This window comes from Mustela nivalis, assembly GCF_964662115.1.
Source record: "Mustela nivalis genome assembly, chromosome: 6".
Classification (NCBI taxonomy): domain Eukaryota; kingdom Metazoa; phylum Chordata; class Mammalia; order Carnivora; family Mustelidae; genus Mustela; species Mustela nivalis.
In genome coordinates, this window is record NC_139025.1 from 129,370,065 (window position 1) to 129,393,123 (window position 23,059).

Here is a 23,059-nt window from a genome sequence, read left to right on the forward strand (position 1 = left end):
AATTTTGATATAGTGTTTTTGTATCCTACAGCCTTGTTAAACGTATTTATTCTAAGAGATATTTTTCCTGCATATTCCATCAGATTTTCTACATAGATCAATCAGAGAGATATACTGTCTTGGGTAAAGGCAGTTTTACCTCTTCTTTCCAGTTTGGTTCCCTTTTATTTGTTTTTCTTGATTGATTGCACTAGCAGGCACCTTTAGTACCATGTTAAATCAAAATATTGAGAGTGAGCCTCCTTGTTTTGTTTCTGATCTTAGGGAGAGAGCATTCTGTCTTCACTAAAAACTGTAGGTTTTTCTTAGATAGATGCCCTTTATCGGGTTGAGACAGTACAATTTTATTCCTACTTAGCTAAGTGTTTTTTTATTAGAAATGGATAATAGATATTTGTCAAGTTCTTTTGGGTTGTTCATCAAAATGATCATGCAGTTTTTCTTTTGTAGGTTACTGATATCATGAATTATATTGACTGCTTTGTGAGTGTTAAACCAATTTTGCATTCCTGAGATATACTCTACTTGGTCATGATGAATTTTCTTTTTCACATATTACTAGGTTTAATTTGCTAAATTTTTCTTTTAATTTTTGCATCTACATTCCTGGGGAATATTGATCTGCAATTTTCTTTTCTTATTTCTTCTTGTTTTGGAATTAGGGTCTCATAGAATGAGTTAGGAAATATTCTCTTTTTCAATTTTCTGGATTGTATGAAATTGGTATTATGTCTTCCTTAAATATCTGGTAGAATTCACTAGTGAAACCCTTTAGGCCTGGAGTTGTTTTTCTTTTCTTTTTTTTTTTTTTTTTTTTGGAGGGAAAGTTTTAAAAATACAAATTCAGTTTCTTTAATAAATATAGTGCTATTCAGGTATCTGTTTCTTCTTGAGTGAGCTTTAGTATTTTGTGTCTTTAAAAGAATTTGTCTATTCATCTAAGTTGTCAAATGTATTGGCATAAAATTTTCATAACATTCCTGTATTAAACATACAATATTTATAGGCTCTATAGTGGTGCCATCGCTCTCATTCCTGATATTGGTGATTTGTGTCTTCGCTCCTTCTTTTCTGATTAGTCCAGGTAGACATTTAATCAATGTGATTGGTCTCAAAGAACCAAATTTTGGTTTCATTGCTTTTTCTGTCTTGTTTTTTCTATGTTTATTTCATGGATTTGTGAGGCAAGCTTTATTATTTACTTTATGCTTTCCTTCTGTTTACCTTGAACTTACTTTGCTCTTTTTTTCTAGTTGCCGAAGGTAAAAGCTAAGGTCATGATTTGAGAACTTTCTACTTTTCTTATATATGCCTTTAATGTAAAAAATCCTCCATAAGGATTGCTTTAGTGGCATTCCCAAATTCTTATGTGTTGTGTTTATATTCATTCAGTTAAAACTACTTTCAAATTTCTTTTTTGATTTCTTCTTTAAACCATTGTTGGATTTTTTTTTTTTTTAAAGAAGCATGTTGTTTAGTTTCCAAATACTTGAGCATTTTCCAGGTATCTTTCTGTTATTGACTTAAAATTTAATCCCATTGTAGTCATACAATATATTTTGTGTGTCTTAAATCCTCATAAATTTGCTGAAACTTTTTTTATGACCCAGAAGATAACCTGTCTTAGTTAATGTCTATGTGCACTTGAAAAGAGTGTTATTCTACTCTCCTTGAGTAGAGTGTTCTAGTAAATGTCAAATCAAGTTGGTTGATGATGTAGTTCATGTCTTATGTCTCCTTAACTGACTTTCTGCATATTTGGTGTGCCAATTATTAAAAGCAAGATATTTAAATCTCAGACTGTAATTGAGGATTTGTCTATTTCTCCTTGCAATTCCATCAGTTTGGGGTGTCCTATTTCAAAACTGTTATTAAGTTTATAAATGCTTAGAATGATTATGTCCTCATGACTGATTGACCTTTTATAACTATAAAATGACCTTTTTTCTGATAATATTCTTGGCTGTACAATTTACTTTGATATTAATAGAGACAATCCAACTTTGTTTTTGACTAATTTTAGTATATAATTTTCCATCATTTAACCTTTAATCTAATTGTCTTTCTCTATTTGAAATGAATTTCTTATAGACAACATACAGTTGGGTTTTACATTTTTATCCAGTCTGTCGATATCTATCTCCTATTGTGGGGTGTTTAGACCATTTACATTTAATGTGATTGCTGATATAGTTAGAGTTAAGCCTGTCATCTTGCTATTTATTTTCTATTTGTCCCATATGTTCTTTTTTCTCTTTCCCTACTTTTTTCTAGTTTCTACTGGATTGTTTTTATGAGTCCTTTTATCTCCTTTGCTGGCTTATTACCTAAAATTCTTTATTCTGTTATTTTAATGGTTACTTGGGGCTTATACTATACAACTTTGACTAGGTCTACCTTCAATTAATATTATACCACTCCACATAGAGTGTAAGAGTTTGACAATTCCATTCATTCCTTCCTAGCCTTTATGCTACTGTTATACATTTCACTTATACATATGTTACAAGTCCCACAGTACATTATTTTTTGTTAAAAAAAAGTTGATTAGGGGTTATGGACATTGGGGAGGGTATGTGCTTTGATGAGTGCTGTGAAGTGTGTAAACCTGGTGATTCACAGACCTGTACCCCTGGGGATAAAAATATATGTTTATAAAAAATAAAAAAAATTAAAAAAAATAAAGAGGGAAAAAATTTATCTTAAAAAAGAAGTTGATTATCTTTTAAAGAGATTTAAGTAATATGAAAATAGTCTTACATATTTGCCCATGTAAGTATCATTCCCATTGTCTTCATTCCTTTGTGTAGATCTAGATTTCCATTTGCTACCATGTTCCTTCCTTCTGAAAGACTTCCTTTAATAGTTCTTGGAGAACATTGGAGTGCAAATCTGCTGATGATTAATTCTTTCAGGTTTTGGTTTTGAAAGATCTCTATTCACTGGTGCAGATTGTAGCTTGACAACTTTTTTTCTTTCCATACTGTAAGTATGTTGTTTTACTCCCTTCTCATGTGCTTTTTGTCCCCCAAGAAATCTGCTGTCATCCATATATTTATTTTTTCATACTAATATGTTTTCCTTCTATGTTTAAGATTTTTCTCTTTACCTTGGTTTTAAGGAATTTGGTTATGCTGTGTTTTGGTGTAGTTTTCTCTGTTTCTTGTGTGTAATGCTCATTGAGCTTCTTGGATCTCCAGATTTTTGCTTTTCCTAAAAAGTCTGGAAAATTTGGGGCTGTTATTTCTTCAAATATTTTTTCTGTCCCTGCTACAGTCTGCTTTCCCATAGAGACTGAAATTATATATATTAGGCAATTTGAAGTTGTTTCATAGCTTACAGTTTTTTAGATCGTTTCTATTGCTAAATCTACAAGTTCAGTCATCTTTTCTTCTGTAATATCTAATCTGTCATTAATCCCATCTAGTCTATTTTTCATCTCATGTAATTTTCATATCTAGAAGTTGAATTTCAGCCTTTTAAAATATTTTCTGTGTCTCCACTTAACTGTTTAAACATATGGAATACAATTATAATAACTACTTTAATACTCTTTTCTACTAATTTAACATCTATGTCAATTCTGGGTTTTGAGTGATTCATTATTGTTCTCATTATGGCCCAGGTTTGCCTGTCCCTTTGCATGCCTAGTAATCTTTGATTAGATGTCAAATTTTGTGAATTTTACCTTGTTGCATGCTAGCTATTTGTGTGTCCTATACATCCTTGAGTTTTGTCTTCTGAGGCAGTTAAGTTACTTAGAAATAGGCTGATCCTTCTAAGTCTTATTGTTATGCTTTGTTAGGTGAGTCTAAGCAGTGCTCAGTCTAGGGATAGTAATTTCACACTACGGAAACAAAACCTCTCTGAGTGCTTTACCCAATGCATTATGAATTATGAGTTTTCCAGTCTGTTTGCTGGGAACAGGCATTGCTGGCCCTGTATGAATGCCAGACACTGTTCCTTTCAATATTACTAGAAGGATTTTTTTCCCAGACTCAAATATTTTTCTTATACACATGCCGATCAGTATTTTCTCTCCATGTTGTAAGGATCCCTCTGCTAATCACAGGATCCTCTCTCAGTGCATCTCTAGCCTTTCCAGTAATCTATCCTATGAACTCTAGCTACCTATTCTCCCCAGGTCCTCAGCTCTAGTTTCTCAACTCAGAGAGTCTCGTGGTTACTTCTGTGTTTCTGCTCCTTGTATGTCCTAGAAACTTTCTCAAAGCAATAAGCTGGGGTAATCATGGGTCTCACTTTGTTTCTTTTTTCCGTAATCACATCTGATATCCTATCTCTTGAAAACCATTGTTCCATAATGTCTTTGTCTGTGTGTGTGTGTGGGTTGGTTGGTTGGCTATTTCAGGCAAGAGAATGAATCTTGTCCCTATTGCCCCATCTTGACTAGAAGTGAAAGTTATTAAATAATAATAACTTATTATTAATTAGCTATTCCTTATTAAAGTCATTGTTTCACTGCTTCAAAGTCAGTTGGATTTCAGGGGATATAATCTGGGTTCTTTGAGAGTTGTTTGGGCTTGCTTGATTTCTCCTGTATATACATATATAAAATACATGTATAAATATGTATATTTTAATGAACAAGGAATGTTTGGTTTAGTTAAAATTGGAAATCAGCCTGATAGTTTTGCTAAGAAGTTAGTACTACTTATCAGGATTTTTTTGGATGGAGTACTACTAATTTCAAAGAACTCATGGGTAGAGTGTTGGAATTTTCCTAGATTTAGCATCAGTTTCGAAAAATGCATATTTGTCTAAGTAAGTATGGAAATTACCACTTAACATCCTTATTTTCTTATTTAGAGGACAATGTATATAAAAATATGCAAGAATCAAAGGAAACCCTCATATCTAATCACCTAGACGAAATTGTTGCTGCTGTCAGCATAACGCCTGGAAAGAAGATCCAAAACAAGCTGCCTCAGACAGCGCTATTCCAACCTCCTCGAGAGAAACTCCACCATTGTGAAGAGAAAGCGAAGTCCTATTCTAGCTGTCACGAAGTAAGGACCCTTCCTTTTCTATGCATGCACTCAGGTAACTGATGAGAGTTTAGATTACATTTTTAGCTTCAGGAGTTTGGTACAAGAGAGTATATGGAGTAACGAGCGGGTGTAGCCCTCCAGGCTCCAGGCACAGGGCTTGGCACAGTCAGCATTATACTTGCTGAATGAATGACAAATGAGCAAACAGGTTTACCCTGACCTTCAGCGAGTGTATACTAGACCAACTGGTTGTAGGTTTGACCTCCTGGAGTCATTTTCCACCGGCGCGTACATAGTTCCTGAGCTCCCCCTAGTGCCGGGTTTAGGCACTGCAACAGAACACAAAGGTGGAACTTGTACAGAGCTTAACAATTCTTACTTTCTTGATCTTCTTGTTTTCCACATACGTCGTTCCCATTCTGTCCTCAGAGTTTTGCTCATTCACTCGCTCATTCAGTATGCATTTCTCTACGACCACTTACGTGGCGGGTCCTGTGTGGGGTTGAGCGTGTGGCTCTTGATTTTGGCTCCGGGTCCCAGGATGGAGCCCCGCCCTTCTGGCTCCTTGCTCAGCCAGGAGTCGGCTGGAGAGTCTCTCTCTCTCCTGCTGCCCCTCCCCACTCAAATAAATAAATAAGTCTTTAAAAATAACAACCCCAGCAAGGAATTTTAAGAGCCTGAACTACAACAGAGGCAGCTGTGATGCTGAGATACAACAGGAATTTGGATTTGTGAATCACGGAGGCAAGAACCAATCATTGGGGTAGGGGGTATATCCAGTTCATGACTTAGCTCTGAGTCTGCTTGGTGGTGGGAGGCTTGTCAGCGTGTTTGCCTAATTGTGATGACTACAGGATGAAGAGCAGGATTATGGAGAGGAGACATGAATTTGGTTTTGAACATGGACTTAATCATTTTCCAACCCATATTTGTTCAGTATCCACTATGTGCGAAGTACACAGTAGGCTGGCAGCCTTTCTCTGCCAGATCTGCAAGAGATCTGCAAGAGAATTAAGCCTTAATTCTTAAGACTTAATTAAGAAGCCTTAATTAGGGTCGCCTGGGTGGCTCAGTGGGTTAAAGCCTCTGCCTTCGGCTCAGGTCATGATCCCAGAGTCCTGGGATCGAGCCTGGCATCAGGCTCTCTGCTCAGCGGGGAGCCTACTTCCCCCACCTCACCCTCTCTCTGCCTGCTTCTCTGCCTACTTGTGATCTCCGTCTGTCAAATAAATAAATAAAATCTTAAAAAAAAAAAAAGCCTTATTTAAGCAGTTGCAGTCAGCATTGTAAATACACGAGCAAGACAGAAGTCGTGACATTAAGAAAGGAGGAGGGGCCTGTCTGTGAAGAGGGAAGGTATGAGCTGAGACCTTAGGAAGGGAGCCAGCATGGAGGAGTTAAGGGAAAAGAGTTCCAGGGAGAGGGAACAGCACATGTGAAGTCTCTGAGGTGGGCACGAGTGTGACGTGTTTGCAGTGAAAGAGGGGACTGCGGTCTGATGTGAAACAGGTGTAGAGAGAGAGTTTTCACTTAGGACCTTGCAGGTCTCTGGCTGAGTGTCCTGGGAGGTCTTAAAAGTGTTTGCAGGAAAGTATTATCATGATGTAATTGGCTTTTTAAAATACCCATTTTTATTCTACTTTTTAAAAATATTTTCAGATTTACAGGAAAGTCCCCAAGATTCACCAGTTAACATTTGCTTTATTTCTCTGTGTGCATATCATTATTTTCCTGACTGTCTGAGAGTAAATTACAGATATTACTGTCTTTTACTCCCAGAATACGTTAGAGGATACTCTCCAGGTAACCACCGTCCGACAATTAAAGTTAGGAAACTAATATTGGTACCATATTTTCATGTAATCTACAAACCTTATCCATATTTCTCGAAGTATCTCAGTCATGTCTTTGGCAGGAAAAAGAAATCAGACAGATCCATGCTCTGCCCCATAAATTCATGTGGGATACAGTTGTCAAGTCTTTTTAGCCTTCATTGATCTACTAAAATGGTTCTTTAGCCTGTCTTTGTCTTTAATGATCTTGATATTTTTGGGAAAAGTACTGCATTCATCTGCTCTGGCTAGACTGGGTGACTCAACAGACAAGTATTTATCACAGTTTGGGAGACTAGAAGTTCAAGATCAGGGTGCCGGCAGGATTGGTATCTGGTGGGAGCTCTGCCCTTGGGTTGTAGATGGGTGCCTTCTTGCCTCCTGGTCATGTGGCCTCTCTGCGGGGGGGAGGGGAGGATAGAGGGGAAGAGAAAGGTGTCTGTTTTTATAAGGACACTAATCCTGTTGGATCATGGCGCCACATTTATGACCTCATTTATCCTTAATTACTTCCTTAGAGGCCCTATCTCCAAATGCCACCTTGGGGGCATATGTTGAACCTGAATTTGGCCGGGGTGGGGGGGGGGGGACACAAATATTCAGTCCCTAACAAGTGACTCCAATTCTTTTATACAATATCTCTCAAATCGCTTTGGTCATGTGTTTCCTCCTGAATAGATGCAGGTTATTCATTTGTGGCCAGAGTCCCATAGACACGACCTAGGGGCCTTAGTGCATCATAGCGGGAGGCATAGTGTTCTCTTGTCTCCTTACTCTGATACTAACTTTGATCACTTGGCTAGATGCTGTCTGGCAGTTGGCTTCTCTATGGAATTACTATTCTCCCCTTTGTAATGAATCCGTGTCTTGTGGGAAGATTCATCAAGACCCTGTTATCTATCCCATTCCTCATTAAAACTTCACTCCCTAGTTTTAGCTTCCATTAATGAGTCTTGCCTGAATCAGTTATTACTGTGATGTTTGTCAGATGGCGATTCCCTGACTTAAGCATTCTTTCTGCATTTATGTGTTGGCGTTATTATAAGGAAGAGGTTTTCCTCCTTTGCACTTTGTTATTCCCTCATTTATGTCATGTATGGGCTCAGGAAATTGTGTTTCAAATATATTGCAATTTATTCTCATCTCCAAAACTTAAATTGTCCCATATTTGCCAATATTGGCCCCTTCGTGCTGGCTCCCTCCATGTCCTTGGTACATCCCCATTAATCTTTCCTAATTTTTTAAAAATTTTATTTATTTATTTATTTGACAGACAAAGATCACAAGTAGGCAGAGAGGCAGGCAGAGAGAGAGGGGAAGCAGGCTCCCTGCTGAGCTGAGAGCCCAATGTGGGGCTCAATCCTAGGACTCTGGGATCATGATCTGAGCTGAAGGTAGAGTAACCCACTGTGCTACTCAGATGCCCCATTCTTTCCTATTTTTTTCACATTCATCTGGCACTTTCCTTGCTGCAACTGTGGATTCAGGGACTCCTGTTTCCTCTTAGCAAAGAATAGTGCTTAGACACCAACATCTGGGTATTAAATACTCATTTTTAAATATATATGTGGCCAGACCTAATGATCATCAGAGCTGCATATTTTAATGTTAAGAAATTTAAGAAAGTGGGGCACTTGGGTGACTCAGTGGGCTAAAACCTCTGCCTTCGGCTCAGGTCATGATCCCAGGGTCCTGGGATTGAGCCCCGCATCGGGCTCTCTGCTCAGCAGGGAACCTGCCTCCCTTCCTCTCTTTCTGCCTGTCTCTCTGCCTACTTGTGATCTCTGTCTGTCAAATAAATAAATAAAATCTTAAAAAAAAAAAAGAAGTTAAAATAAAGGGCATCAGATTAGATTGTTTCCAAGGCTCATCCCAGTTGTGAAACTGCCTGCCTACTTGTACTTCTCTCCTCTCTACCTCCTCCCCATGCCTGTTGGATGAAGCCACTGGCACTGGCAGAATAAAGATCAGAAAGCCAAAGGGACATTTGCACTTTGCGTTCTAGCAAGTAAGAAGGTGGGGGGAGGACAGGCTGCTCTTTTGTACCCTGTCCCAGTTGCAGGTAACGAGGACCAAGGCTATGATGGGGGCAGGGGGCGGGGGTTAACTTTCAATCTATGTAGCCCCCTTCTTAGCAATCTGCAGTTGGGATAGACTCATTATCAGATCAGGTCCTCTCTCTTTCGGGTAGACTATCTGTCTAGACTCCCCACAGTTTGCATCATTTCTTTCTTTCTCATACACTACTCATTTGCCGTCTCTCCATGGAAGCCATTCCCTTAACTCTCGGCATTAGCTGGGCTCTACCGGCCAAGAGAGAACCCATTGCCAAGACGGCTCACTCCTCTGGTTGGCTAATTGGCATCAGCCGTTGGTGCCTTTCTACCTGCGCCTCTCCGTGGGACCACTTAGGCTTCCTCGTGGCGTAGTGGTTAGGTTATTATGCCATAACCAAATACCTCAGACTGGGTGCCTTCACCAACAGAAGTTTATTTCCTCAGAGTTCCAGAGGCTGCAAGTCCAAAATCTAAGTATTGGCAAGGTTGATGTCATTTGGAGGCTTAGCTAGCAGAGGGTGTCCTCTCGCTGTCCCCACTTCTTTCTTTCTGTGTGCCCCACCCTGGTGTCTCTTCCTTTTCTTATAAGGACATCAGCCATATTGGATCAGGGCTCTACCTTAACACCCTCATTTCACCTGACATCTTTAAAGACCTTCTCTTCATATACCATCACATTCTTATATACTTGGGGCTCCAACGTTTGGGGGTGGGGGGCACATAATTCAGCCCATAACAAGTTCCAAATAGAAACAGAAAACGGAAGCCTCTAGTTCCTTAAGACCTGAGCCCCCAAACGTGGCACTGCATCATTTTCTCCATATTCCATCAGCCCATCATAAAGCCCAGATTCAAAGGGAAGGAGACATAGACCTCCGCCGCTGGATGGAAAGAGTCAGAGAACTCTGGAGTGATCTTTTAAAACTACGAGCCTTGCTGGGAGTGTATTGCTGCTCGGAGCTGACCCGGACCTGGAGAGGCCAGCTCCCTGTTCTCTTTGTCCTGATAGCGAATGTAAACGGACTTCTCACTCCTTTAATGAAATCTGTTTGTCAGTCCTGCCAGCCTCATTGCCATGCTGTTGTCCTAGGCTGCTAAGAAAGGTATTTGATTTGAGAACCGGTGAGCGTTATTTGAAAACCCACTACCGACTTGCCCACTGGTGCCTGAGCTATAGCTGCTGTTCACAGCTGGGGAGCTAGAAACCCTAGGGAATGGTGATAAGTCTGCTTTTTCCATGTCTTCTTGATTTATCATATTTTTCAAAATGTACTACAAGCTTAAATGTTTTAGAAATTGAAATATACCATAAATTTTACTTCTTTCTTTTATTTATTGTCTCTTTTACCCCACCGGATGAACAGCCCCCCCACCCCAAAGACATCTTTGCCTGTTTTGTTCTCTGATGGACCCCAAGTGCTTACAACCATGTCCAGCACTCAGGAGGCACTCGGGAAATACACACGGGATCGAAGTGCAGGTTGATTCTGTGTTTTCGGTTGTCTGACCAGTAAAGCCCATTTTCTCTCCGTCGCAGTATAAACAGGCGGTCCGCGAGCTAGTTCGCTGCGTCGCACTGACGAGAATTTGCTATGGCGACTCCCATTGGAAACTGGCAGAGGCACACGTCAATCTGGCTCAGGGCTACCTCCAGCTGAAAGGTGAGTTCCTCGCAGACCCGGGAGGATCACTCCTTGGGCTTCCGCTCTTCCATGCAAATGTGACTCACAATTGCCTGGAAGGAATCATTAGGCTTTCTTGAATTGTCTGCTGTCCACACATTGAAGAGCCCTCTCCTTTCAGAAAGGGTCAGTAAGATTTTTTTTTTTTTAAGATTTTATTTATTTGACAGACAGAGATCACAAGGAGGCAGAGAGGCAGTCAGAGAGAGAGAGGAAGGGAAGCAGTCTCCCTGCCAAGCAGAGAGCCCAATTCGGGGCTCCATCCCAGGACCCTGAGATCATGACCTGAGCCAAAGGCAGAGGACTAACCCACTGAGCCACCCAGGAGCCCCAGATTTTTTCTATGATCTATAAAAAGAGAAGGAAGATTTGAGCCCTTTGGATGACTTTGGAGGATCCTTTTTTAAACATTTAAATTTAATTAATTAACATATGATGTATTGCTGGTTTCAGAGGCACAGGCCTGTGATTCATCAGTCTTCTCTAACACCTGGCACTCATGACCTCACCTGCCCTCCTTAATGTCCATCGCCCAGTTACCCCCCATCCTTCCACCCTCTTCCTCCCCAGCAACCCTCAGTTTGTTTTCTACGATTTAAGAGTCTCTTATGGTTTGTCTCCCTCTCTGGCTTCATCTGGTTTTATTTTTTTTAGAGGACCCTTTTTTATGATCTTAAAAGTAGGGTTCGTGGGAGAGAATTTGTTAGCTTGGAAGGCCCTGTAGAAGGGGCCCAGTGGAGCAGGGATCTAAAATAGGATCTGTCCACATTTGTTTTGTTTTGTTTTTTTTAATATTTTATTTATTTATCAGAGAGAGGGGTGGGGGAGAGAGCGAGCATAGGCAGACAGAATGGCAGGCAGAGGCAGAGGGAGAAGCAGGCTCCCTGCCGAGCAAGGAGCCCGATGTGGGACTCGATCCCAGGACGCTGGGATCATGACCTGAGCCGAAGGCAGCTGCTTAACTAACTGAGCCACCCAGTTGTCCCCACATTTGTTTTGATGAAGAATCTCTTCCCCTATACATGGCTCTTCTCCTCCCGCACAAAAAATACACAAACCAAGAGACTAAATCAAGCTGGCAGTGAATAAAAGGTAATGTATCAGCTCATACAGCTTGAAAAGCCAAGGCCAAAACTTGCTGTAGACTTAGCCGGATCCGGGAGTTCACACAGTGTCATCAATTCTGTCTTTCTCTTATCCCACCGCTCGGCTCTGTTTCTCTCTGGGTGGACTTCAGGCTTAGCTAGGCTCTGCCCGCATGACAGCGGCAAAGCTTGCGAAGCTTTAAATTTCCCTCATCAGCGTTCCCAGGACAGAAAGAACATCTTTCCACCCAAATCTCAGGGTTTGGGGGTTCTAATTGGGCTGACTTGGATGGTAGGTCAAGCATGAGGAATAGTCTGATGGGCTAGATCTAGATCTGCCTTTCAGCTCCACTGGATCGTGGGGGACAGGCTGGCCTCGGTCAAAATCGCATGAACTGAGTGTGCAGGGACCCAGGTGTCCCCAAAAGAAAACAGGAAGAGGGATGGAGGCAGGGAGGGCAAAAACAGCAGGATAGCGTGTCCTCTCCATTCTGACTGGGCGTCCTAGGACGAGGTGTGAAGAGTACGTCTCCATACTCCTTTCTTCAACTGAAAAGCAGTGATGATGATGATGGTGGCACTTTAACTTGCCACGATTGACCAGTGAATACAAAAAATAACAAGAAATGGAAAACGCCGCAATGCTCAGTACAGAATTACCACCCAATACATTTGGCTAAATCTGATTATCGACTGGTCCCACCTATTAGATCAAAGACTGTTGGAGCCAGAGGGGACCCTGGAGATCATCTAGTTCAAACCCTAACCCCTGGGAGGCCTGGGTGGCTCAGTGGGTTAAGCTGCTGCCTTCGGCTCAGGTCATGATCCCAAGGTCCTGGGATCAAGTCCCATATCAGGCTCCTTGCTCAATAGGGAGCTTGCTTCTCTCTCTGCCTCTGCTGGCTTGTGCTTTCTCTCTCTCTCTCTCTCTCTCTCTCTCTCTGACAAATAAATAAATAAAAATATTTAAAAAGAAAAAAACAAAACAAACCCTAACCCCTTCCTATAATTTTAGACTCAGAGGGAACAGGGGAGCTGAAACAGCTTGCCACAATTTACATTGTTAGTAAGTAGATGATCCAAGACTCAGACCTCAGATTTTGCACGCCAGTGCTGGTGGCCTGGCATCTGGGATTTCAAATGATGCTTTTCTTCCACAGCCCGCTACCTTTTTGCAATGATAGTCTTTCTTTCTCAATTCAGAGTGAAAGCAGCCTCTACTCTTCATGAAGGTCTTATTAAAAGCCAGGCGCCATGCTAACCATCTCCCACACATGTTCTCATTCATTGTTCATCATAGTCCTATACGGGGCATAGTATTATCATCGCTATTTACAGTTGTGGAAGCTGAGGCTTCAGAATAAGTGGTAGTTCAGGGAACTCATTCTGGGTACTTAGATATCAGAAGCCAGTGTTCCTAAACCTCAACCCACACAGCCTCGGTAGACTGAGTTCCTTGAGGGAATATACCAAAGTTGGTAATATGGTGCACCATTATTTTTGTCATAGCGCATGCGTAATTGGCACTAGTAAATTTCGCGTAGGTTGATTACATGTGTGCTTTAAAAAAATTAGACGAGATTCTCTGAAGTAATGAGTGCTGGGTGTTGTATGCAACTGATGAATCACTAAATTCTACCTCTGCAACTAATAATACAGTATATGTTAATTAAATTGAATTTAAACTAAACATTAAAACAAACAAACGGAAAAAAATTAGACAAAATTCTCTACGCGTTCCCCCATGGAGAGCATACCCCGGATTTTCTCCATCAGAAAATATACTCTTCTGTTTTATAGACACAGGAACAGAATTAATTTCATATTTTTGACAGCTTTTTTTTAGAGATTTGAGATATAATTTCATACAATGGAAAAATATAAGACCAAAGGTTTATGGCTGTGGGCGGAAGAGAGGATGCTGGTGTGGGGGAGGAAGAGAGGGGTGTGGAGAGGCGAAAAGCCCTGAAACCTAACCCGTGACCCCCCCTGTCACTCTCACCACAAATTAATAGGCCCATGGAAGAACTCTGGTGTGCACTGGGGAATTAGTGCTTGGAAGTAATTACTTTTCTCTTTGTTCCATTTTGTTTCATGTTAGTCCATAACATTGTGCAAATAAGAGATTGTAGCACATTAGCCCATTCGGTCATTGGAATCCTATTTGTAAGTTTTTGTAGATTGTCACTGTATTTGTATTATGTTAAAATACATCTCTGATGTTATGATTAGAGATGGACAAGCAGAAGATTCAGAAGTTTTAGTATTTCATTAAAGACCACTGTCACAAAGCCAGGATTAAAAAATTCATGAATATCTAGTTTCCTGCCCAGAATGCTATAGTCCTTGCATTCCATTTGTTTTTCTTATAATTATTTAGAACCTATTGTATCTCTGATATTGGTGAGGTTTCAAAGTTGTTCAGTTCCCGCTTACTGTTTACTTCTAGAAAGGCCGTATGGGGAGAAAGTTGTCTTATGTACTCGGTGGAAACCACTCCTTTGGTTTTTACAGTCGGGACAGTATTTCATGCTGTCCTGATCCATTTCTGTGTGCCTCTTGCCAATGCTTGAGGAGACCTCGTTTGATTTCCCAGCCAGAGATAACTCTAGTCCTGTCCCACTGACGTGAAAGAGAAACTGAGACCTCTTTCTTTGTCTGCAGGACTGTCGCTGCAAGCAAGGCAACATGCAGAAAAAGCCAAAGAAATCCTTACCAACTCCATCCAGCCTCCCTATGACAACGACACAGATGTTTTCAAGTGTTCGATTGAGCTGTTCCATACCATGGGGAGGGCCTTACTCTCCCTTCAAAAGTATCCTTTTGTTTCTAATCTTTCCACCTAGAAATGCCTGCTGTAGTGATTATATTTAATTTTTTAATTTTCTTTCTTCTTCTTCTTCTTCTTTTTTTTTTTTTTTTAGGATTTTATTTCTTTCTTTGAGATAGAGAGAAAGAGCAAGAGAGAGAGAGAGAGAGCACGAGCAGGGCACAGAGGGGGAAGCAGACTCCCCGCTGAGTAGAGAGCCTGAAGCAGGGCTCCATCCCAGGACCCTGAGATCACGACCTGAGCCAAAGGCAGATGCTTAACCCATTGAGCTCCCCCCAGGTGCCCCTTTATTCTCAAGGCCAAATCAAAAAGTGACTGGTGGTTCAGGAAGGGTGATGGGAAGTTTAAGAGCCAAGGATGTCCAGGTACTGGGGGCCCAGAATCTAGAACCATGTGTGAAGTTTCCTGAACACAGCCCAGATTTAAGGAAGCTTCGGAGAATTTGTCGAAGGCAGAGCGACTTGCAAAGGAGCTGCTGCAGTGTGGAAGGATTATAAAGGAGGAATGGATAGAAATCCAAGCACGGATCAAATTATCATCTGCACAGTAAGTTTCCAGTTTCGGTTGTTTTAAATACACGGTGACCAGGGTTATCTGCCAGAAGAATCTTCTTCAGGCAGAAGGAGCTTCTCCATGATGCTGTGTCCGTGGCTTCCCTGTGGCCATTGTCCAGAAGCAAAAGAGGACCATGGTCATGTCACAGCAGCCACAACCAAGGCATGTACATCAGTGACACTTTATTTTTTACAAGATTTTATTTATTTATTGCTGTGAGAGAGAGCACAGAAAGAAAGGGAGAAGCGGGCTCCCCCCAGGACCCTGAGATCACGACCTGAGCTGAAGGCAGACGCTTAACCAACTGAGCCACCCAAGCACCCCCTCCTCAGTGTTTAAATCACCATGTATCTCATACCACAGAGATGAAGATATTTATAATATGCATAACTAGGAGAGAACTTGGATCTAGAATCTGTAAAGAACTGCTGTATATCAATAAAGCAGAGACAAGCGACTGCATAAAAAAGTGAGCAAGAGACTTCACAATAAAAGGATGCCCACACAGGTAATAAGCATACTAAATGTTCTACCTCATTGGTCATCAGGGAAGTGAAAATAAAAGTCATGAGCTACTACTACAGCTCCACTAGAATGGCTAAATTTTTTTAAATCTTTTTTTTTATTATGTTCGGTTAGCCAACATATAATAATAACTCATTGGTTTTTGGTGTAGTGTTCAATGACTCATTAGTTGCATATAACACCCAGTGCTCATTGCCCCACGTGCCCTCCTGAATACCCATTATCCGGTCACCTCATTCCCCCCACCCCCCCTCCCCTCTGTAACCCTCTGTCTGGTTCCCAGAGTTGAGGGTCTCTCATGGTTTGTCTCCATCTCTGATTTCTTCCCATCTAGTTTTCCCTCCTTTGCCCTGTGGTCCTCCACGCTATTCCTTATGTTCCACAAAGGAGTGAAACCATATGATAATTGTCTTTCTCTGCTTGACTTATTTCACTGAACTTAATCTTTTCCAGTTCCATCCATGTTGATGCAAATGGTGGGTACTCATCCTTTCTGATGGCTGTGTAATATTCCATTGTATACATGGACCACATCTTTATCCATTCATCTCCTTCCACAGTTTGGCTGTTGTGGACATTGCTGCATAAACACTGGGGTGCATGTGCCCCTTATTTTCACTGTCTGTATCTTTAGGGTAAACACCTAGAAGTGCAATTGCTGGATCGTAAGGTTGGCTGAAGTTTTTTGAAAGACTGATAATATCAAGTGTTGGTAAGGATGTCAGGGTCTCAAATACTTTCTCATATGTTGTCATTTAGAATATATTTGGTATGACTGCTTTGGAAAACTGGTTTTATCTTCAAAATCTGAATGTTCATCTACTCTATGACATAGCAGTTTCCCATAAATAGAACAGAAATGCACACATATGTTCACCGAAAGATAGCCAAGAATGTCCAAAGCTCCGTTATTTGTAAGAACCGAGAATCAGAAACAACCCAACTGTTCATCAAAAGCAGAATAGATAAAATTGTGATCTGTTCATGCTAAGGAAATGATCAAACTGCTCCTCTGCTTCCCATCATGGATAACTCTCACACAAAATGTGTCGTGCAAGAAGCCAGACCGAAGAATTCATACTGTGTGATTCCATTTATGTAAGGAGAGGAGGAAGAGAGCAATCACTGGGAGGGCCGGCCATCCAGAATTTCTTCCCTGTTGCATCTGTTGAAACCTAACTAACAATACGACAACTTAATGTCCAGAAAAAGAGGGTTAAACTATCCTCAGCCAGAATCCCCCCGCCTCCTCTAAGAAAGACGTCTTTCCAAATAGCACTACCAAATATTGCCAGCAGATGGCGCGCCTCGTACACATCTGTGCTGAGTACCCAACAAGCATGTAAAGGTTTCCAGCTGTCCTACAAAGTTACTTTGTGTTTAGCTGAGTTGCCTTAAACTTCACCACTTCTTTGAGTGCTGGTTCTTCACAGGGACATACTCCTTGGCACTTGCATGTTTCAACTGCATGGTTTTCATCTGATCACTCTGCTTTGTTTCCTCATTAAATTATGAGTATTTTGCCTACACTGAGCTGCTTTAGAAATTTACGAGGCTTTGTTTTTGTACATTACTGCTTATGTTCACAAGCACAAGAGCCTTTCTTTTACCAGATCTCGGTGGTAGAAGACCAGGATAATGTCTCTGGCAGCTCTCATGGAATCTGTGTTCCTCTTAAAAGGGTATCTTTCATGCATCCTCTCCCTCCTTCTGCCTCGCCTTTTATGGTACCCATCAGGCCAGGCTGGTTCTTTTCTCCTTGGGCTGACAGATAAATGCTGCCGGGTGACTCATGCTCTGTGCCTTCTATCCCTAACTGTGGGCTGAAGCCTTGTCCCTTTTGCCTGCCCTCCTCTGTTCTAGCGCTACTTTTTTTTTTTTAAGATTTTATTCATTTATTTGACAGAGAGCACAAGTAGGCAGAGAAGCAGGCAGAGAGAGAGGGAGAAGTGGGCTCCCTGCTGAGCAAAGAGCCCGATGTGGGACTCGATCCCAGGACCTTGGGATCATGACCTGAGCCGAAGGCAGAGGCTTAACCCACTGAGCCACCCAGGTGCCCCACTAGCGCTACTTTTTATTCACAACTTAACTAACTTCGAAGAGTGAGTCCAGAACATGTTTCTATGTACCCCCTCGTTTTTCTAAATGTGATCGAGAAACTCGGTAGTGAAAATGGGCAAACCTTTCCCCTGTGTTAAGAATTATTTTCTACCCAGGTAACCACCTGGGGAGCCACCCAGGCACCCCAATATTTTATGTTTTTAAAAAATCTCTACACCCACTGTGGGGCTCAAACTCATGACCCCAAGATCAAGAGTCACATACCCTACAGACTGAGCCAGCCAGGAGCCCCGATAGACCCTTTTTTAAAAAATAGTAATTATAGTTATTATCCAATGCAATGTTTCTCTTTGTGCAGTTTCATCTCGGAAATGATTTGGTTTTAAACATGTGCTTATATCATCACAATCTAAGATCCTGTACTTCAAGACTGCCCCTGGTGTGCAATATTCTTTCCTGTTCTTGTCCTTTGCCTTGGGAAAGGCTAAGCATTCTGTGTCTTCTATGCTTTTGTGAACCACCTAAGCTAAAATCAAGATAGTCTTATATTTTTATTTTTAAGCTTGACTTTGTTTCTTTGTTGTGCTTCTTTGTAATCCAGTATAGCCTTGAGATTTGGAAAGTGATTCTAACATAAGCTTTTCCAGGAGGGAAGGAGATGAGGAAGGTTTCTCCCTTCCTGGTATTTCCTGGGAAGGGGTAGAAGGTAATGGAATAAACCGTGGCATGTGAGATTTCGTGTATATCTACCTGACACCACCTCATTGGTATGCTGAAATTCGACTTAGTTCCATAGGCTTCCCCATAATCTGTCCCCAGTGGCTTTTACTGAGAATTTTTGATACTCCAGTAATCACCTTTACTCTCTTGCTTTTAGATCCTAAGTGTTCAAACCAGTAATCTCTAAATCTTGCTTTCAGGGCTAAGCTCTATTTTTTTAGGTTCATACCATCACCTCGAGGTCCTTGGTGTCTAAGCTTGTACCTCTGTAGAGGTGTTTCTTTAAAGAATCCCCTTCTCTGCCTCTCTTTTTTTGTGTATAAAGTCTCTGACGAATGCTCCCGTGTTCAAAGCCCTGCTTCTCCCTTTCCTCATCCGGGAAATGCCCTGTACTTCTCCAGAGATGTTTCTCGGGTCAGCTTCTCCCCTAGGACACTATTTTGCCTAGCATGCCTTATGCTTGTTTCACAAAGAAGGAAATGATTTCTTTTTCTGGCGCTCTTTTTCGTCCTCTATTCCTTTGATTAAAGAAATGCTCTTCCCTTACACAAAATCTGAGTTTTGAAAAATCAGTGCTTTTTTTTTAATGCAGAGAAGCACAAAACTTCACATGGCACAAAACTTCATATACTTTCTCTGCTCTCTATTTCTCGAATCCCTTAAAGTTTAAAATTTCAGAGCGTTATATTTTTGTCTTTCCCTTTCTAACACCTTATAAAACACATTTCCTTACCTCCTTCTAATACACATTTCCTTACACAACTACAAATAATAACGTGATTTTAGGCAACCACACCAACCACTGATTCTTGACCACCTTCTGTGTTAGGCTCTTGCAAAGTGTTTTTTAGACTGGTCTCATTTAGTCCCATGTGCTGGGCACTCTTCCTGGTGCCATTTTCAAATGGAGCAACCAATGGGTTGGGAGGTCGTTTCCCGGGGTCACACAGCTGGGAATGGCAGAGCAGAGCCAGGTCCCTCTACCAAACTTGGGTGTCCGAGCTCCTCTCCATGGCCCAGATCACATTCACTGTGCAGAAAAGAGACCCAACAATACAGTCTACAGAGCAAAGCCTTTAGATGTGTGTGCCAGAGAGTAGGCAGAAATCCAGATGTAAGCCTTTTCTCCCTCTAGCTCTAGAAAATCCCACTTGTCCTCTTTCCGGATTGATTTCACGAGATTTCGATGATCAGCAACCTCCCCACAAATCCTTTGCTTATCGTCGTTGCTTCCTATTCTTGCCAAGTTCCAGAGCTTTTATTTATTTATTTTTAAGGATCTGATTTGTTTGAGAGGGAGAGAGAGTATGAGTGGGGGAGGGAGGAGAAGCAAAGGTTGCCAGGAGAGGGAGCAGCAGCCTCCCTGCTGACCAGGACTGGTGATCCCAGGGCCGAGGACCCGAGCTGAAGGCAGACGCTTCACCAGCTGAGCCACGCAGGCGCCCCCAAATTCCAGAGCGCCTTAAAAGGAGACCCTCTGTTGTCTTAGCGATACCAAAGAGATTGCCTTCATTTGTGGCCTGTTGAAACAAGTCTCCACCCCTGTGAGATCTTCTGCAGCCTATCTGAAATGAGACAGTGTCTCATCACGCGCTCTGGGGAATTACTGCGGATGTATTTTCATTCAATAAAATATGTTGTGGTTGAAGTTGTGGACCTGCCAAATTCACATACTGCCACATTCTGTTGTTCAAAACTCTCTATCTTTTCATCTGTCTGGTGTTTCCTAAAGCCACCTAAACATATTATGGGCACGCTAGACAATAAATCCCCAAAGCGTTCCCGGCAGGCAGAGAAAAGCGGAAAATGTTGCCATCCCAAACATTACACAGACTGAATGTGACTGGCGAGATTACCTGAAATGGACTGAGGCTTTAAGTGAGTTGGGCGGGGCGGGGGGGGGGGTATAGGCAAGGCTCTCACGTAAACATTCCCTGATAGGGTACCCCCTCCATTCCTTTTTTATTAAATATATTGTGAAGCTAAAGTCATCTTATTTCCTGTTTTGTCTTTTCTTTTACGTGAGCAGCATACTCTCGATGAGCTCCAGAAGGCTCCTTGGAGATGACATTAGCTTGATAAGCCTCGGCTCCCGGCGGTCACGTGGGTGCCAGGACCCTGGACAGAGAGCCCGCAGCAGCCTCATGGGGCGGGGCCTGGACTGTGCTGCTTTCTTGGCACACACGGAGCTAGAGAGGGTCGCATTTGTTCCTCCTTGCAACAGCGTAAAATTACAGATACTGTCAGGCAAATACATACACACTCACAAGCTTACCAAATAGGACATTTCGGCTACAGGGAGGCCTGTACCGTGTCCTTCCCAATCCTGTGTTCTTCCCCCAACATTACAGGCAATCATTATGCTTAATTTAGTGTTTTTCATTCCTCTGAATGTGTGTGTGTGTGTGTGTGTGTGTGTATAGATAGATATAGATATAGATATATAGATATATAGCCATGGGAATACATAGTATTATTTCTCATTTTTCAAACTTTCTATGTATATTTCCTTCTGTAGCTTGCTCCCCCGCATTACATTTGTATTTTTGAGATGTACTCCTATCAGCTGTTACACAGATCTCTAGTGTCTTCATTTTATTTATTTGTTTGTTTGTTTGTTTGTTTTTAAAGTAGGGCTTCCCACCCAGCATGGAGCCCACTGAGGGGCTTGAATCACAATCCCGAGATCATGACCTGAGCTGAAATCAAGAGTCAGACGCTTAACCAACTGAGCCACCCAGGCACCCTTCTAGTCTTTTGATTTTAAACCCACACATTGTGTTTTATCCATCGGACTTACCCCCGACTTAATCATCAGTGCTCACAGGGCAAACGTGTAAATTCAGTGGGATGAAATTCCAATTTCACTCTTGCACATGTCTCTTTGGGCACACATTCAAGATTATCTCTGAGGTCTGTGCCCAGGGGGGAATTACTCAGTTGACAAATATCCACATTCTCAGCTTGACCGAGTTTGCCCAAACACCAATCCATGCTCTCACCAGAAGGATATGGAAATTCCCCATTACTCCACATTCTTGCCAACACTTGATACTGTCAGACCTCTTATCTGTGCCAATCATATGGTTTCTTTTACTGCCTTTCCCTGATAGTGAGGTCGAATGTCATTTTGTATGTTTGCTGGACATTTGGAAATCATATTCTATGAATTGTCTATCGGTATCTTTCGTTATTCTTTAATGGGGCTGTTGTCGCCCTCGGCCTGCAAGAATGACAATTAGCCTGGTGTGGTGTTAATGCTTCATTCCGTCAACTTCCTTAGCTTATATGCGGCAGGGTGACCAATAAGGGGCCAAGCAATGGGGAGAGCCAATGAGAGTCTTGTTACTATGCTGATTAAATTTGAAACAGCCAATGACTATGTCCTCCTTTAGGCGGGCTTCACCAGAACGTTCCTTGTTTACTTGCAGCGTATTTTGCTGGCAGTGAGCCAAGCGCCATCTTGTAATGGTGGGGTCTTTCCCGGCTGGAGGCGGTCCCCGACAGGCTGTTTGCATTTTTCTTATTAATTTGTAGACATTCTTCATGTTTCTGGCAAGTTATTTGCTCCTTACATATATTGTATGTACTCCCAGGGTGTAATTTGGTCTTTTTACTTTCTTTATGTTGACTTCTGATGTACAGGAGTTTTTATTTTTAAGGTGACTCAATTTATCCAACTTTTCTGTTCTGATTTATATTTTATGTATCTTGTTTAAAAAAGTCCTTCTCTACCCACAGTCCTGGAATTACCTTTTCTTATATTTTTCTCTCAAACATATCAAAGTTTTGGTTTTTAAACTCAGGCCTCTCTATCCCACTTAGAACTTTCATGTGCATAGTGTGAAGGATCTATTTTTTTTTTCCCCTGTGGATGACCGAAGTAAGGGGGTAAAAAGGACTTTCAGCTACAAGAGAAAGAAGGACTCAGGGTTTGAAGAGTTCAGTGCTTTGAAACTTGGGGCCAATAATAAGCTGACAAAAAACATCTTTTAATTTTGGAGTGTTCAGAAATGGCAACAGGTCACCTTCAAGTACGGACGCCTCGTGTGTGATTGTGTCCCTTCGGGGCTGGCTCCCTGCTAAAGTTCAGCTGGCTGGATGTCATGGGATTCATGCGATGTGCTTTCATTTGGACGTTCAGGTTTCAGGGGCAAAACTATGGCCAGTGAAAGTCACGTGTTTGTTCCTGATGAATTTGCCGGCTTCTGGGTCTCTGTCCCAGTGATATTCAAATTGTGTTTCCAGACAGGGAGACAATAGAAAGTGGGACTTGAGCACAGTGTGATTTTAAAAATGTATATATATGTGGTGCTCCCATATCGAAGTAACTGCTCGGGGTGAGTATACCCAGTGTTCTTCTATTAGGGAAGCTGAAGGAAGAGAAACCTGCCGGCCTGGGTTGGCCAGCAGGGGTTCCATATTCACTTGCAACAGCTGCTGTAAGAAAGTACCACCCACTAGGTGACATGAACAACGGAAAGGTTCTTCTCTCATAGCGCTGGGGGCTGGAAATCTGAGCTCAAAGTGTCAACAGGGACTGGAACAGATGCTCCCTCCCAGCTTCTGGGGATTCCTGGCAATCTTTGGTGTTCCTTGACTTATAGATGCATCACCCCAATCTTGCCCCATCTTCACATGGCCTTCTCCCTCTGTGTGTGTCTTTGTGTCCTTTTTGTAAAGACACCAGTCATATTGGATTA

General features: G+C 41.8%; 1 protein-coding gene across 9 annotated transcripts in view; it reads left to right on the forward strand.

Moving 5' to 3' along the window:
• The window catches only part of TTC23 (tetratricopeptide repeat domain 23), a 98,358-nt gene that overhangs the window by 14,043 nt on the left and 61,256 nt on the right, over positions 1 to 23,059 (forward strand). For all 9 annotated transcript variants that reach the window (XM_082736468.1, XM_082736465.1, XM_082736464.1 and 6 more), the window contains exons 2-5: positions 4,828 to 5,027; positions 10,436 to 10,559; positions 14,330 to 14,480; positions 14,916 to 15,041. In XM_082736468.1, the coding sequence (XP_082592594.1) occupies positions 4,848 to 5,027; positions 10,436 to 10,559; positions 14,330 to 14,480; positions 14,916 to 15,041 (581 nt within the window). In that variant the 5' untranslated portion in view covers positions 4,828 to 4,847. The remainder of the gene's footprint in view (positions 1 to 4,827; positions 5,028 to 10,435; positions 10,560 to 14,329; positions 14,481 to 14,915; positions 15,042 to 23,059) is intronic.